General features: G+C 39.3%; 1 protein-coding gene across 2 annotated transcripts in view; it reads right to left on the reverse strand.

The window, feature by feature from the left end:
* The window catches only part of lamc3 (laminin, gamma 3), a 132,362-nt gene that overhangs the window by 44,454 nt on the left and 72,884 nt on the right, over positions 1–15,024 (reverse strand). For both annotated transcript variants that reach the window (XM_053485271.1, XM_053485272.1), the window contains exon 12: positions 11,691–11,930. In XM_053485271.1, coding sequence (XP_053341246.1) covers positions 11,691–11,930 — 240 coding nt within the window. The remainder of the gene's footprint in view (positions 1–11,690; positions 11,931–15,024) is intronic.

The raw sequence follows: 15,024 nt of genomic DNA on the forward strand, positions 1-15,024 counted from the left end.
TAAACAAATACAAAGGAGTTGAGGAAGTCGCGGAGAACATCATTAATGAGAGATTGGAAGACGGCGGGAGCGTTAGTGAGGCCGAAGGGGACCACCAGATATTCATAATGTCCCGTAGGGGTGTTAAAGGCTGTCTTCCACTCGTCTCCCTCACGGATACGGACAAGGTGGTAAGCATTTCTTAGGTCAAGTTTCGTAAACGTGTCGGCCCCCTGGAGTAGTTCGAAGGCAGTCGCCATGAGTGGAAGTGGATAGCGGTTCCTGACGGTAATTTCGTTGAGGCCCCTGTAATCTATGCATGGACGAAGGGACCCGTCCTTTTTTTTCACGAAGAAAAAGCCTGCCCCCGCAGGAGAGGAGGATGGGCGGATGATACCGGCAGCGAGGGCCTGTGTGATGTAGGTGTTCATGGATTCTCTCTCTTGGCGAGACAAGGAGTAAAACCGGCCTTTGGGCGGAGAGGTGCCGGGGAGAAGGTCGATGGGGCAGTCGTACGGGCGATGAGGAGGAAGCGACATGGCTCGGGTCTTGCTGAAGACCTGCTGGAGGTTGTGATACTGAGCAGGGACGTTGGCAATATCTGGGGTGTACTCGGCCCTGGCAGTGGTTGGAAGTGTAGGGAGTGCAGAGTGAAGACATGACGTGGCGCAAGAGGGACTCCAACCCGTGATCACATGCTTGATCCAGTCAATCTGGGGACTGTGAAGAGCTAGCCACGGAAGACCGAGAACTAAGGCGGCGTGGGACTTGTTAATAACGAAGAAGGAGATCTCCTCAGAGTGATTCCCAGATGTTCTTAGGGTGAGTGGAAGGGTTCTGTGAGTGATGGCTGGAAGAGGGCTTCCATCTAGAGCTTGGACGGACAGGGGATGATCCAGCGGCGTGCAGGGGATCCGTAACGCCCTGGTCGTCGCAGAGCTGATCAGATTCCGATCAGAGCCGGAGTCGATGATCGCCTGAATGGGATGAGTCTGGCCGCTGATGACTAGGGTTACCGAGAGCAGTGCTAGGGCTCCCAGTCTGACTAGAGGGGGCCTCCTTTTAACGGACAGGCCTTCAGCATGTGACCTGAGCCCCCGCAGTAAAAGCAGGCTCTTTCTAGGCGGCGGCGACGTCTCTCCTCATCGGAGATGTGGGTTCTGCCCAGCTGCATAGGTTCCTCCTGATTAATCTGCGCGCGAGGAGAGGAGGGACGGGGCGCCCTGGGGGGCGAAGGTCTTCTGGTTGGTGGCGACCTCCGGGTTGGCTGCCTTGAGCGAAGGCGCGAGTCAATCCTCCCAGCGAGATCCATGAGCTTGTGGAGGTCAGAAGGAAGTTCACGAGAAACGAACTCATCCTTGAGTGCCTCCGACAGACCTTCCAGGAAGACGTCGGAGAGTGCTCCGGCGTTCCATCCGCTTGAGGCAGCTAAGGTCCGAAACTCGATGGCATAGTCATAAGCGGAACGCGACCCCTGGCGGAGGCGTAGTAGCTTGGTGCCGGCCTCTCTGCCGACGTGAGATCGGTCAAAAACCCTTTTCATCTCTGCAGAAAAGTCAGCAAAAGTGTCACAGCATGGGTCGCGCGCGTCCCAGAGGGCGGTGCTCCATTCCCGGGCCCTACCTGTGAGAAGAGTGATCACGTAGGCGACCCTGGATTTCTCTGAAGAGAAGGTGGAGGACTGCAGTTCAAAAATCAGAGAACATTGTGACAGGAAGGATCTGCATGTACCTGGCTCTCCGCCATAAGTGGGAGGGGCTGGCACGCGTGGCTCTCGTGGAGGGTCCGTGGACCGTGCTACGGGCATCTGAAGACGTTGCATTTGAGCGGTGACGTCAGCGAGCGTCTGTCTGGTAGTGACCAGTTCCTCCTGATGTTTACCAAGGAGAGCGCCTTGATTCTCCAGCGCCTGCCTCATCCTGTCTAATCCTGCTGAATCCATCGTATGGCCAGATTATTCTGTCAGGACGATGATCACGGAAAGGCGTGATGTCCGTCGGTGCGTAGAGGCGGGTCCAAATGCAGGTGCAGGAACGAGGCGTTGTCTGGTCGAGGATGAGTGAAAGCGAGCAGAGCAGAGAAATCTGTCAGCGTGGTGTCTGTGCCGAGACGTGAAGATAAGCCGTAGTCAAGAGAGCGCGCGTTGAGTCGGGAGCCGTGTAATCCGTCAGCGTAGCAATCAAATCAGAATCGAAAGGCGAGGAGGGGAAAAATGAGAATCGGAAACAAACTTGGCAACGTGAGGGCTATCAAATTAAACGCGAGAAAACTGGTACAATGGGACACAATAATCTGGCGAGGATCCAGTGCGCTGCGCTTCCTTATAAGCACAGATAAATCAGCGCTGAATGAGAAACCGGTGTGCAGGCGGGGCGTAGCGGGGGCGTGGAAGTGACATGACAGCGTGGGAAAACAAGGGCGCGTGATGAGGAGCTTGACAGCGTGGGAAAGGAAATGTCAATTGACAAGAGCGGTCTTAGATCAGCGCGGAGCGCTGAGAGCATGACATAACCTGTATATTTATATATATATTTATATATATATATATATATATATATATATATATATATATATATATATATATAATTATCATAATTTCAAAAAATAAATGAACCGGACATTAAGATGAAACTGTTATTTAGTACTTAAGTAGTCTTTTCACAGAATACTTCTTTATTTAACCTTGAGTAATACTTCGGATGACAACTTTGACCTCTACTTGAGTAATATTATTTTGAAGTACAGTTACTCTTACTTAAGAAATTTTTTTGGCTACTCTAAGTTATCCTACACAGTAGCCTCCCTCCTCATTCTCTCCTCTCTTTCTTTCAATCACTACAGCTACTATTCTTTTCAAAGTTAACATGCAGGTTATTTTGTTTTATTTTTATTTATATTTAAATTTTTTAATTAATATTTTTGGGTTGTGAATTATCAGAGTTTTTATTTCTTGTGGGGAAATTTGCTTTAAAATGAGAGTGATTTGATATGCAAGCACACTTCAATAGCGAATAGGAAAGAATTTGTCTGTACATTGGTCAGAATTTACTCTTTTAATGTTATCCTTTTATTTCATACATTGGAGAACTGAAATCATTCTCAAAAAATGTTCTGTATGTCTCTCTATCTGTGCCTTTTTTTTTCTAATTATACCTGCAGAAGCCCAAGGTGAGGGCATATAATACCCGACCTGAGAGCCCAGTGTTATCTGCTAAAATGACCCCCCCAGATTGACAGATTGCCCCCCTACATAATCGCTATAAAATATATATTTTGTCACCCAAAACTGGCTACACAAAATTTTATGAAACTTTGGCAGTACTTGTATATTTGCCTGAAGTTTAACCTACACCATAAGCGAAATTTCAAATAAATGTTAAGTAAAAGCGATGTTATGAACATTTATGTGCGAGACTTAATATTCTCTTGTAATATAAGCTTCCAATAATTTACTTGCTTAATCTAAACAAACACCTGCATCAATAGATATTAATTAGAAAAGCTAAACTAAATATTTTTTCTTGGGATTACTTAATATTTTCACAGCTGAACTTACAGTGTTGATCTGTTTTACAGTATGTTAATTTTAATGCTCTGGAGTCATTTCAAGACAAAACTAAATCTTTCTCCGATCTCCTTTTTTTGATTTCCTCTCCGATTACTGAACAGGAAGTGTATTTGGCTGATGACGAAAGAAGTACAACTTGGCATAAACATGGGCGTAAGAGACTCAACCTTATGAAATTTTATTACTTTGTATTAATAACGACGAGTAATTCTGCTTGCAAATCATAATTTAAAAATTATGTGTTTTGCTTTTAACCTTGAGTAGTTACTCAGTATTCAGTGGTGGCAATCAGTGGTAGGTAATTGGCTGTTAATGAATGATTACTAATTCATTACTGTTCAAAAGTGTAAAATACCCCTAAATATAAAATTATAAACTCAAGTATGTTGTTGTAAATTTTATACCTAAATATTTTAAGGTCTATTGTTCCATATGTAGTTTTCATTTGAAATGAGATATTCAATGCAATTTGCAACGTGGTTTCATCCTTTGAGAATTATACAATGGCTGTTTTAAAGCTGAAAGTTATAAATAAATATACTGTAAAATTTTAGATTTTGTAATTTAATGTTCTGAATCTGTGTTTTTGCCCTTAGATCTAAATTTAAAAGTAAAAATGCAGTTTTCTGAGAGGTTCTTCTTAATTCCAGATCTCATTTTTTTACATGCAAAAGTTGTCATTTAAAATATCACACACTGTGTACATACATATGTACTGTTGTAAACACAAGCAATATGAAACCTCAGTATAGATGTTACATAAGAAAAAATATATTTATACCAAGGCTGGCTTCCAGGATATTATACGACATGACATATTTGGTGGTTGTGAGGGTAAACCACTATTGTTTTTGAGGAAATAAAATGATAAAAAAAATGTTTGGATTATTAGTGTTATGAATGATGCATAAAAGATTTATAATTAAAAAATTGGCTGTTTGGAGATACAGTAAGGCATCTATGTATATTGTGCAACTGCCTATAATTCATTGCTTAATTCTCGTTCACAGACTCTAATCAAATTATTTTGTATGCTCAGTGAGGAGGGAAAAAGAGGAGACTAGTGAGCATGGGGGAATAAAATGGGAGCATGATGCAACCTATTTGTTTAGAAGATAAATGCATGTTTGTACACAGCTGTTAATAAAAGCATTCACACAAGAAACAGTTGCCATTTTTCTCTTTGCTTTCTCTATCAACAATTTATTTCTTGCATCATCCTTCCCCCCAGTCCCTGCTCTGCTCCCACTTTGTCCTCCATACTCTGATTTAATGCAAAGCAAGTCTTAAATGAACAGTTAGGAAGAAAAATACACACCAAGAGATGTGCAATCACTTGCGTGCACATGCATGCTTCTGAAGGACATGCTTGACTTTATTAGTCTCCTTTTTCTGAATAAGTAGTGTCCTGTTTTTGTGTCCCTAAATATTAACCTTTTTTGCAATCTGTTGTGTTGCTGGCAACGACACAATCTGGAGAACTTTTCATAAATCACAATTATGAACATGCTGTGCTCAGCCAGAAACATCACTCCTTTTTACACCCAGTCTCAGCTGAATGAATTTATTAGCTATTATCCAATTAATAGTCAATTACACCCAATTTGCAAGTCCAGCAATTCCCATCTCCTATTCATGCATATAGAAATGAAAAAGTGTTTGCTTTTAGTGCTCCATGCATGCCATAAGCTGGATTTAATACTGTCAAAAGAGCCCCAAAAATGTAATTGGGTTTAAAAGAGTTTGAAAAACTTTATATTTTGCAATACAAGGGAAATGGAAGATTGGCATGTGTATTTGTTAATGCAGAGTGAGGCCATTTTCAGCTGAGATTCATCCCAAGCTTAATTCAATTTACTAAGCTGAAAAGAATGTAAGCAGCTAAATGGCCCAGAACAACCAACCACCATTCGATTGCACATTGAAGTTAAACAGATTCATGAATAAATAAAGACTGAGCTCACTGAGCTCCGCCTTCTCTCCTGGGACGGCATTGCTTTTAGTTCCTACATGTGTATTTATACTTCTGATTCCCCTTCAATCTACTTATACAGTACACCTGCCCTGACCTTTTGTTACTCCTCACCACAATTCAGCTCAAAGTGCTTTACTAAATGCCTCCATGGCTCCTGCCTCACACTAATCTGTCTCTCCTTTTACATACCAGCTTGTGTTTGACATTAATTTAAGGCATAATATTCTTGTACTGAACTAATCTTTTTCATGCTCATAAGCAGGACTAAGAAGGTTTAATTTGCAGCATGTTAAAAGAGTCCGAGTTTCTGGTAAGTGTCAAGAAAGTAAAGGGAAAAACAAACAAGGAAAAAAGAAAGATGACAAAGAACAGGGACCTACAGTACAGTATGTGTCCTGTCTACCAATTCCCACTCATGAGCTACACATGTGAAGTCAACTAAATACTGCTTTTGCTGTATCTCAGGGAATCGTAACTCACCTAAAGGAAAGCTCTATCTGCCCTTTTATGCATACACGAGCTCACAATTGGTTAGTCACTATGATTGAGAGGGAAGAGTGAGTTTGTTATCCTTCCACCCAGAGAGCATGGCCACCTTTTCTCCTGAGACTTCTGACCAAAAATGACTTATGTGTAGACTAGATTAGAACTCTAACTAAATTCCAACAAATCCCATACCCCCCCTCCATTTAGTAACCCAATGGACCTGTTTTAGAAAGTGAAGAAACTATGAAAAGTTAATGCATTATTTTCATCATCATAATGCAAGGCCAAAACAAATTGGCATGACTGAATTCACCTATATAGCACTTGAAAGAGACAAAGAGAAAAAAAAGAGCATTACTTAAATAATACAGTTAATAATATTGCATTTAGAGTGGTAAACTCCAATGACCAGGGTACTATAAATGACCAGGGAAACAATTAATGTATGTAATAATGTATGTAATATTGTATCATTGCAAACAGTTAGCATTGGTAAATGACTGAGGGAACAAGTGTTGTATTCGTGTAATATTGTATTCTTACAGACAGTTACCACCCACATACAGTAGTGTAAACATTAAAGAAAAGAGTTGCATACTGTAATTGTATGGCCATTGATAGAAAGGAGCTCCTGTGGCACTCTGTAGAACACTTAGCAGTAATTAGTCCTCTGGTTGAAAAATCCCACTGAATAGTGGTAAGAAGGATTGTTCAAGATGGATTTTATTTTGGACAGAATGCACCTCTTTGCCACAACCTCAACAGAGTTAAGTTTCATGCTTAGCACAAAGCCAGCCCTTTTAATAATCTTGTCCAGTCTAATTTTGTCAGACACCTTGGTATTGCAACCCTAATAAACCACAGCATAAAAAATGAATAGCCACAACGGATTTATATAACATCAAGAATGGTGTAGTAGACGTTAAAGGACCCGAGCCTTCGCAGAAAATACATCCTGCTCTGTCCTTTCTGGTATTGTACACAGTGAAATGAAATACTTTTTCAGGACCAAGGTTCTGCAGGAAACTGCACCGGACCGCACTTAATTGGATTGTTTACAACACAAGACTACAAAAAATGCATGTGTGCAAACATGCAAACAACGCACAACATTACAATCACTACTAAAAGAAACCAATGGGCACAGTTAAGGACAGTATAGCACCAGATCATATTTGCAAGTTGGTCAGCACATTCTCTGAACCCTTTGCCAGGAACATTCTTAGGTTCAACAGCCTTCCGTGGGTTAACTCTGTAAAAGGTTTTTCTCACGTCAGCTGTGATGAGACATAGTACTTGTTAATTAGGAAGTGAAGTGGTCTTTCTCACCAACACGCCATTCTTAGCCTCAAACCACATGATATGTTTAGTGCCTCTGAAAGGGAGGCAGGTAAAGTTGTTCTGAACGTTGTGACACCCTGGATGCCTTGCCACATGCACCATGTGTCACCACTGTCCTGTAGATTCTTGGGTATTTGCACGCTATGCTTTTCTGAAGCTGTGACACAATTAAGCCATTTTTAAAACATCAATAATGCCTACCCTTTGTCAATAACTTTTTTGTTGATTTGTTACAATATGAATAAAATCCAAGAGATCCTTGAATTTTTTCCAGTTAAAGGGTTAACTTATTAATTTAATTTCAAACTTTTTGACATCCTTCATCCAAGAGAAGGTACATAAACATATACACCAGAACAAGCAGGTTCAGGTCCAGCTTCCTTCCCATAACCATCACACTGCTAACTCTACACTAACACCATTAAACTACTTAAACCACTTATACTGTACCTTTGACCATAATACATCTCACAACGGCATTACTTTTTCTTCTTGTTCTTTTTCCGCCTATTATCCACATTTATTTAAGCGTAGATTCTTATATATCCCTAACTCTCTTAATAAATACACAAATTTTGTCTATATACAGTACATTACATAAAAACACAAAATACATAATTTTGTATTTTTTGTATATTTAATGTATATTTTCTGTATATGCAGTACCTAGATACACACACACACACACACACACACACAAAACTCTACTTATTCAACCCACACCTGATTCTTTATTTCATTGCTGAGTACCTAATATATGCAATGACAAAGTTATACCTACTGTACATACCTGCCAAATTCTATACATCTTTACTACAGCAACATTTGTTATGTACCGTATAGATTAATTTCGTCGATTTGTTTAGTTGGGTGAAATATGGTGCTTTTATTGAAGTAGGTTTACATGAGTTACAAATACTGCAGCACAACAAGACAAAGAAATGGGGCAGGACTTTTAAAGGTTTGCTTAATGTCAGGAAAATAGGGCGACACAATAAGCTCCTTCACAACTCCAGAGTTGCAGGAAGGTTTCCTCTCAACTCCCAAAGGTGGAGTGGCTGATCTAAATTTGATCTAGCTCTGACTGAGTGTGTTTGCACGCATGGTGCCCAGTGATAGACTGGTGTACTCCAGGGTGTATGTCTGTACCCTGTATTCCACTGCAGCTCAGATGAGTATTAAACAGTCACTGAAGATGAATGGATGAAGACAAATGTAGAAAAAAATTATTAAAATGCTCCAACACAAACGGTCTGCATAAAAAAAAAAAAAAATTTCTTGGGTTAAATAAAAAGGAGGCCACATTTTTACCACAAGCCACATTTAAACATGTAGTTTGCATAAATAATACTTTCTTATTTTCAGCATAGTCCTGATGTATTAATATCCAGACTTTATAAATAAAGAACATCTGACACACACACACACACACACACACACGTAATTCAACTTCTGCATTAAGAAACAACTGGTTTTGGACCGTGAATAAACTCACTCTGACTAATCAGCTACACTGGTCGTTTTCATTTGCTTCAGATTGTTTGCAAATGCATATGTTTTAAGAATTGAACATCTTCCACCAAAAAGTGATTTTTCTTTTTGTTCAAATACAGTGTACAGTGTATTAAACAACTTAGAACAAGTCACAATTTGTTTAAACCCATCCAATTTTTAAGTGCTTAGAAATATTGGAACATACAGTATGATGGATGTTTGCCTGGGTGTAACTAAAATAAAATAATAAAAAAAAAACCTACCAAAATGACAAGTGACCAGTCTATCAACACACATTAATCTAACTGAGCATGCATTTAACCCCCTATAGAGGAAACTGAAGAGAAAACCCCACAACACCCAACTCAAACAACATTACTAAACTAGAGAGGTACATTTCCTGAAGAAAATGTGAGTGGTGCTTGCCGTGGCGAAACTGGCCCTCCATATCACTACGACAATGGGATCTTGATAGCAACATGCTAATATAGCTAGGATCAAGCTAGCAGCATGCTAACCAGCTAAACATCATGCTAATCACACTAGCATGATGCTAGGAACATTCTATACATGTTATTAGCGAAATGCCACTAAAGTTAGCATAATGCTAGCGACATGCTAATAGCGTTAGCATCATGCTAGCGATGTGCTGATGAAATTTTGTTAGCATCATGCTAGCAAAATGCTAATCGCGTTAGCATCATGCTAACAGCATGCTAATGAGGGTGCTAGGGGGCGTGGCTTATGAGCATGATGATAAATGCAAAAGAGTGTCTCTACGACAGTCAGATCCACAGTTAAATCAATGTTAAGTCTGTAGGTGGTTAATTGCCCCACCCACCCCTTACAGAAGTCACAGCACCCCGTTCCCGAAAATGGCCCGCACGGTTTGACACCTCACTCATGGGACTCAGTCAAAGTTGATCTCAATGTTAAGTCTGTGGGTGGTTAATTGCCCCCTGCGGGGGCAATTAACCATCCACCCCTTAGAAAAGTCACAGAACCGCGTTCCCGAAAGTGGGCCGCACGGTTTGACACCTCACTCATGGGACTCGGTTAAAGTTGGTCTGAATGTTAAGTCTGTGAGTGGTTAATTGCCCCCTGCGGGGGCAATTAACCACCCACCCCTTCAAACAGTCAAAGCAGCCTACTCCCGAATAAGCCGGACGGTTTGACACCTCATTCATGGGACTACGACGAACGGTGCAAGACTCAGTCAAAGTTGTTCTCAGTGTTAAGTCTGTGGGCGGTTAATTAACCACTCACCCCTCAGAAAAGTCACAGCACCCTGTTCCCGAAAATGGGCCGCACAATTTGACACCTCACTCATGGTACTCGGTCAAAGTTGGTCTCAATGTTAAGTCAGTCACCCACCCCTTCAAACAGTCAAAGCACCCTACTCCCGAATAAGCCGCACGGGTTGACACCTCATTCATGGGTCTACGACGAACGGTGCGGCACTAGTAATTTTTTTAAATTCCCATTATAAGTCAATGGGCAAAGTCACCAAATTCCCCATTCAAATTCTATGGGGCAACTTTGGGGACCTCTCTTGCCCCGGGGGTCGAACTTATCCCCCTGTGCCGGGTATCTTCTGACACAGGCTGCAAACCTCTTCAAATCTGGTAAGTTTGATGTCTCTACAAAATTCACTCTCTGCGCTATAATTCGTCAAAGTTGGTCTCAATGTTAAGTCAATGGGATTTTTGGGGCGGTTAATTGCCCCCTGCGGGGGCAATTAACCGCCCACCCCTTAGAAAAGTCATAGCACCCCATTCCCGTATAAGCCGCACGATTTGACACCTCACTCATGGGTCTATGACAAACGGTGCGGGACTAGTTACGCGCCAAACTTTTGTACGGAAGAATTTTGCAAGATAACAATAGTGATGCTTTGCAAGCACCACTAATAACAATCCAACAGTTTTGGTGACATCAGTGGGTCACTGCCATAATGGACTTATTGCAACCAAATATTGTTGCTGTTATTTGATATAATTTACTTGATAACTAGATTGATAATAAGATAAAATAGTTTTTATGTTTTGCTCATCCAAGAATTTGTAGTCCCCACTAAAGGTGCCAAATCCCAATGTCTTTAGTGTTCATCGAAAAGAAAATAATTGGCCTTGCAACGTCAGTACTTGCAGAGGTGAGGGGAGAATTCCTTGTTTTCCTTTATGGCATATTTCATGCAGAATACACCCTGCTTTTTTCCATACTCATTGCAGCCTAATTTGCACCTGAAAGCAGCCAAAAACAGCTTAACACATTTGGCCTATCTTTATCACTGTCTCTTCTCTCTCATTGTCACATGCTCACATTTGTACAGGTCTAGCCTATATTTGCATTAATTAGCCAGGGGGCTGGTTAACAAAGCTAATGAGAAAGATGGAGGTGGCAATGAACTCTGCCTCTCTTGTGCAGGCAGTCAACTCATTATGCAGTGCAGTAACTGGGCCAGGGAAGAAGAGGGACATGGAGAAGCAAGAGTGGGCAAACTGAAAAATAAATTAGCCTGGTATAGAGGTGTAAATAACTAAAAAGACAATATACAGTATAACATCCTCTTTGTAGAGTAGACACGCCAACACTTAATTGCAATTAACATCTGAAAGACTCTCACTTTCCGGTCTTGTTCTGGACAAACCGACCCATTTAAAAAGTTTTCCTGAAATGAAAACCAAGCTGCGCTTGGTCACATTCTTTCTAATTGCCAAGCAAACATAAGCACTTTAGGGTCACACAGAGATTATATTCATATCATTTTGACCTGAAAGAAAAGCAATTTTAATTTAAACTGTATGAAAAGGTGTAGATTTGTTTTCCCTATGTTATTTCACAGACCTGTTTCAGGATGGCACGTCCCGTGGTGGTTACAGTTACATGGCACACAGGGTGAATATGGACCACCATTAGGATTATCTCGAGTAAAACCTGGTGCACACTGCTCGCAGAATTGTCCAATGAATCCTGGTGGGCATGTACACACCTCAACCCAGGGGGCAGGTGGAGCAGAGGGGATGTAATAGTAGGATTCAACCACTGTTGCAGAGGTCAGTGTCACCCCAGAAAGCTGGGAGGTATCTGTGGGTAAAGAAAAGGATGAGTTAAAGGCGGGTTGCATTGGTCTGAGACCGTTCTTGTTTTCTACTTGTGCCTTCTTAATAGGAGATCATTCAAGGCATTTAAACAGTTTATGTAATAGTGCTGTATAACATTGTATGTAGGGCTAATAATACTGCAAAAAAGCTTTTAATGTTAAATAGGGTACATATGTACAAAGATAATCATGAGCATTGCACAATGAATAAGTTGTGCAGAGAAACTGGTGTATATGAGAACACTTTCACACTTCAAAACTTTAATTCCTGCCTGCCCCAGGTGTACTTTACACATCAAGTACAATTCGCAGCAACTCATGTTTATTTTTAATGACCGCACTCACGGATACTGCTTTGTACACCCTCAGTCAGGGAACCTCACACACGCTATTGTAAAGAACCTCAGTTAAATTACTAACATTTAACCCCATAAAATAAAAATGAACAATACACACACACACACACACACACACACACACACACAAAACAACAAAAAAAGGAAACAATTCCTAACTTTAAAATTTAAAAGTATGTTAGCAAAATGAATAGTTAGAAAAAAGTTTTTTTTTTTTAGACCAAGAACTGCCAGTGCAGGTTCTCTAGCACCCGTGTTGCTGCTTCTGTATACCAGGAGGTATTGTCTATTTTGGTGTTTAGAGTCAAAAGTTTGGCGGGCTGCAGACTATTACCACTAAACTGACATGTTTTTTAAATTCACAAAGATTAATGCCACTCATTTGAAAAGTGGAGTGCAACAGAAAAGTCATTTTATTGTTATTAACAAAAAAGGCTAAAAATAAAAATACCTATTTTTAATATATATCTAAAAATGGTCATAGCATGAATTTTCTGTACCATGTTTAATAAAGTTTATTTATTTAAGTTACAGTATACTGTAATTTTTTTTCTGTAGATAACGTAATAATTGAGGTTTAAATGTCAAACTACTTAAACTGAATAATTAATAATAATTAAAGTGATTGATTGTGTAAAGCTTCCTTGCAACAATGTCAATTGTTAAAAGTGCTATACAAATACAACTTAATTAATTGTTAATCAACTAATACATACATCTGAGTATAAAATAAATAGCAAGGATTTAAAGGACAAAAAAAATAATAACATAAAGTAAAACATAAGTTATCCAAGTTATGTCCTCACTTGCATCAACTCCATTAGATATTTTCCCAATCCTGAGTAAATCAGGCCGGATCTCTTTCCTACTTCCTGCTCATGGAGAATGCAAACATACAACACATGAGGTAATAAAGTTTACATGTTTGGGTATTTTTAGCAGTGTTTATGTATCTGCTTTTACAGTCTTTCTATTATAATATATTTTTTGTAAGAAAACTTATTATTGGTTATAGGGGAAGCTAGGAATGGAGTTTAAAAAATGTAAATATAATAAACAGCTTCAGTATGTAAAGCATGGTGAGAACGAAAACACATTTTATTTTGTTGATGCCAACAGATGTCAACTTCCTTAAGTTTTATCTCTGAGTTACGTGAGTTCACACGTTTTCCAGAAAGAAATTATATAATATTATATAATATAATATTCGGAAATATGAAGAAATTTTATTGCACATACACATTTATACATTGGCCTGATTTACATACCTGGAAAACTTTATCACATATTACAGATGCAGAACTTGAAAACACACACGCACACACGCACACAAACACACAAACACACACATATATATATGTGTGTGTGTGTGTGTTTGTGTGCATGTGTTTTTAAGTTCTGCATCTGTAATATGTGATAAAGTTTCAACATGTATACCATGTTCATCTGCTCTGTACTGTAGGTTTAAATTAAGATTTTCAAAAAAGATTTTTTCTAAATTCCTAACATTTTATTTGCTAGATCTGTACTGTAGGCAAGCATGACTAGAAATCAACTGAATAAAGCAGCAAATATCAAATAAAAAGAAGCAAGAAATTAACAGTGGCCTACACACAAGGAATTTTAAGATGGAAGGACAAAGGTGGGAAAAGGATTTAAGCAAAAAAAAAAAAAAAAAGGACTATCAAATAAACAATCAATCAAAAGGTTCAGACAGTAAAGGGCAGTAAAGCAGCAAGTAGACATACTGTAAAATAGTCCACTAGAGTCGTATGTGGGTGAGCCAACTATACTCAGACAGTGGTTTGAAAGTAAAAATGTAAAAAATAGAAAAGGGCATTCAAAATGAAGAAAAGCTTCCAAAGAGAAAATGAAGAGAATTAACAAAACAGCTAAATCAATAGAGACAGCAAAAATGGCAAAAATGGCAAACTGATGAAAGATCAAACAGCAAAGAAAATACAAGAATAAAAATGTCAGGAAATTCTCCAAATACACAAAACGAGAAGTTAGTATCAGGAAGCTACTGTAACTTCAGAATCCTAGCCATTCTCTTCTACAACATTATTTGCTAAAAACCTTACATGATCCCCAGATATTAGAGATAAATCAACTAATCAACCAAACAATTATTGCCTCGTAAATAGTTTGGTTTGACTTACAAGTTAAAATTAAAAAATAAATCCAGAAATAAGACAACTTAAACAGGTTCCATCAACAAGAAAAATACATTGGGTCACTCTAAATCAAAATAATCTTTTCCTTACACTATTTTGATAAAGAGTGCTTTAATGCTTTATTTTGGCTCCTTTCTATTTATATGTCTACAGTGGTGTGAAAAACTATTTGCCCCCTTCCTGATTTCTTATTCTTTTGCATGTTTGTCACACTTAAATGTTTCTGCTCATCAAAAACGGTTAACTATTAGTCAAAAATAACATAATTGAACACAAAATGCAGTTTTTAAATAAAGGTTTACGTTATTAAGGGAGAAAAAAAAACTCCAAACTACATGGCCCTGTGTGAGAAAGTAATTCCCCCCCTTGTTAAAAAATAACTTAACTGTGGTTTATCACACCTGAGTTCAATTTCTGTAGTCACCCCCAGGCCTGATTACTGCCACACCTGTTTCAATCAAGAAATCACTTAAATAGGAGCTACCTGACACAGAGAAGTAGACCAAAAGCACCTCAAAAGCTAGACATCATGCCAAGATCCAAAG

Source organism: Clarias gariepinus, chromosome 24, assembly GCF_024256425.1.
Source record: "Clarias gariepinus isolate MV-2021 ecotype Netherlands chromosome 24, CGAR_prim_01v2, whole genome shotgun sequence".
Classification (NCBI taxonomy): domain Eukaryota; kingdom Metazoa; phylum Chordata; class Actinopteri; order Siluriformes; family Clariidae; genus Clarias; species Clarias gariepinus.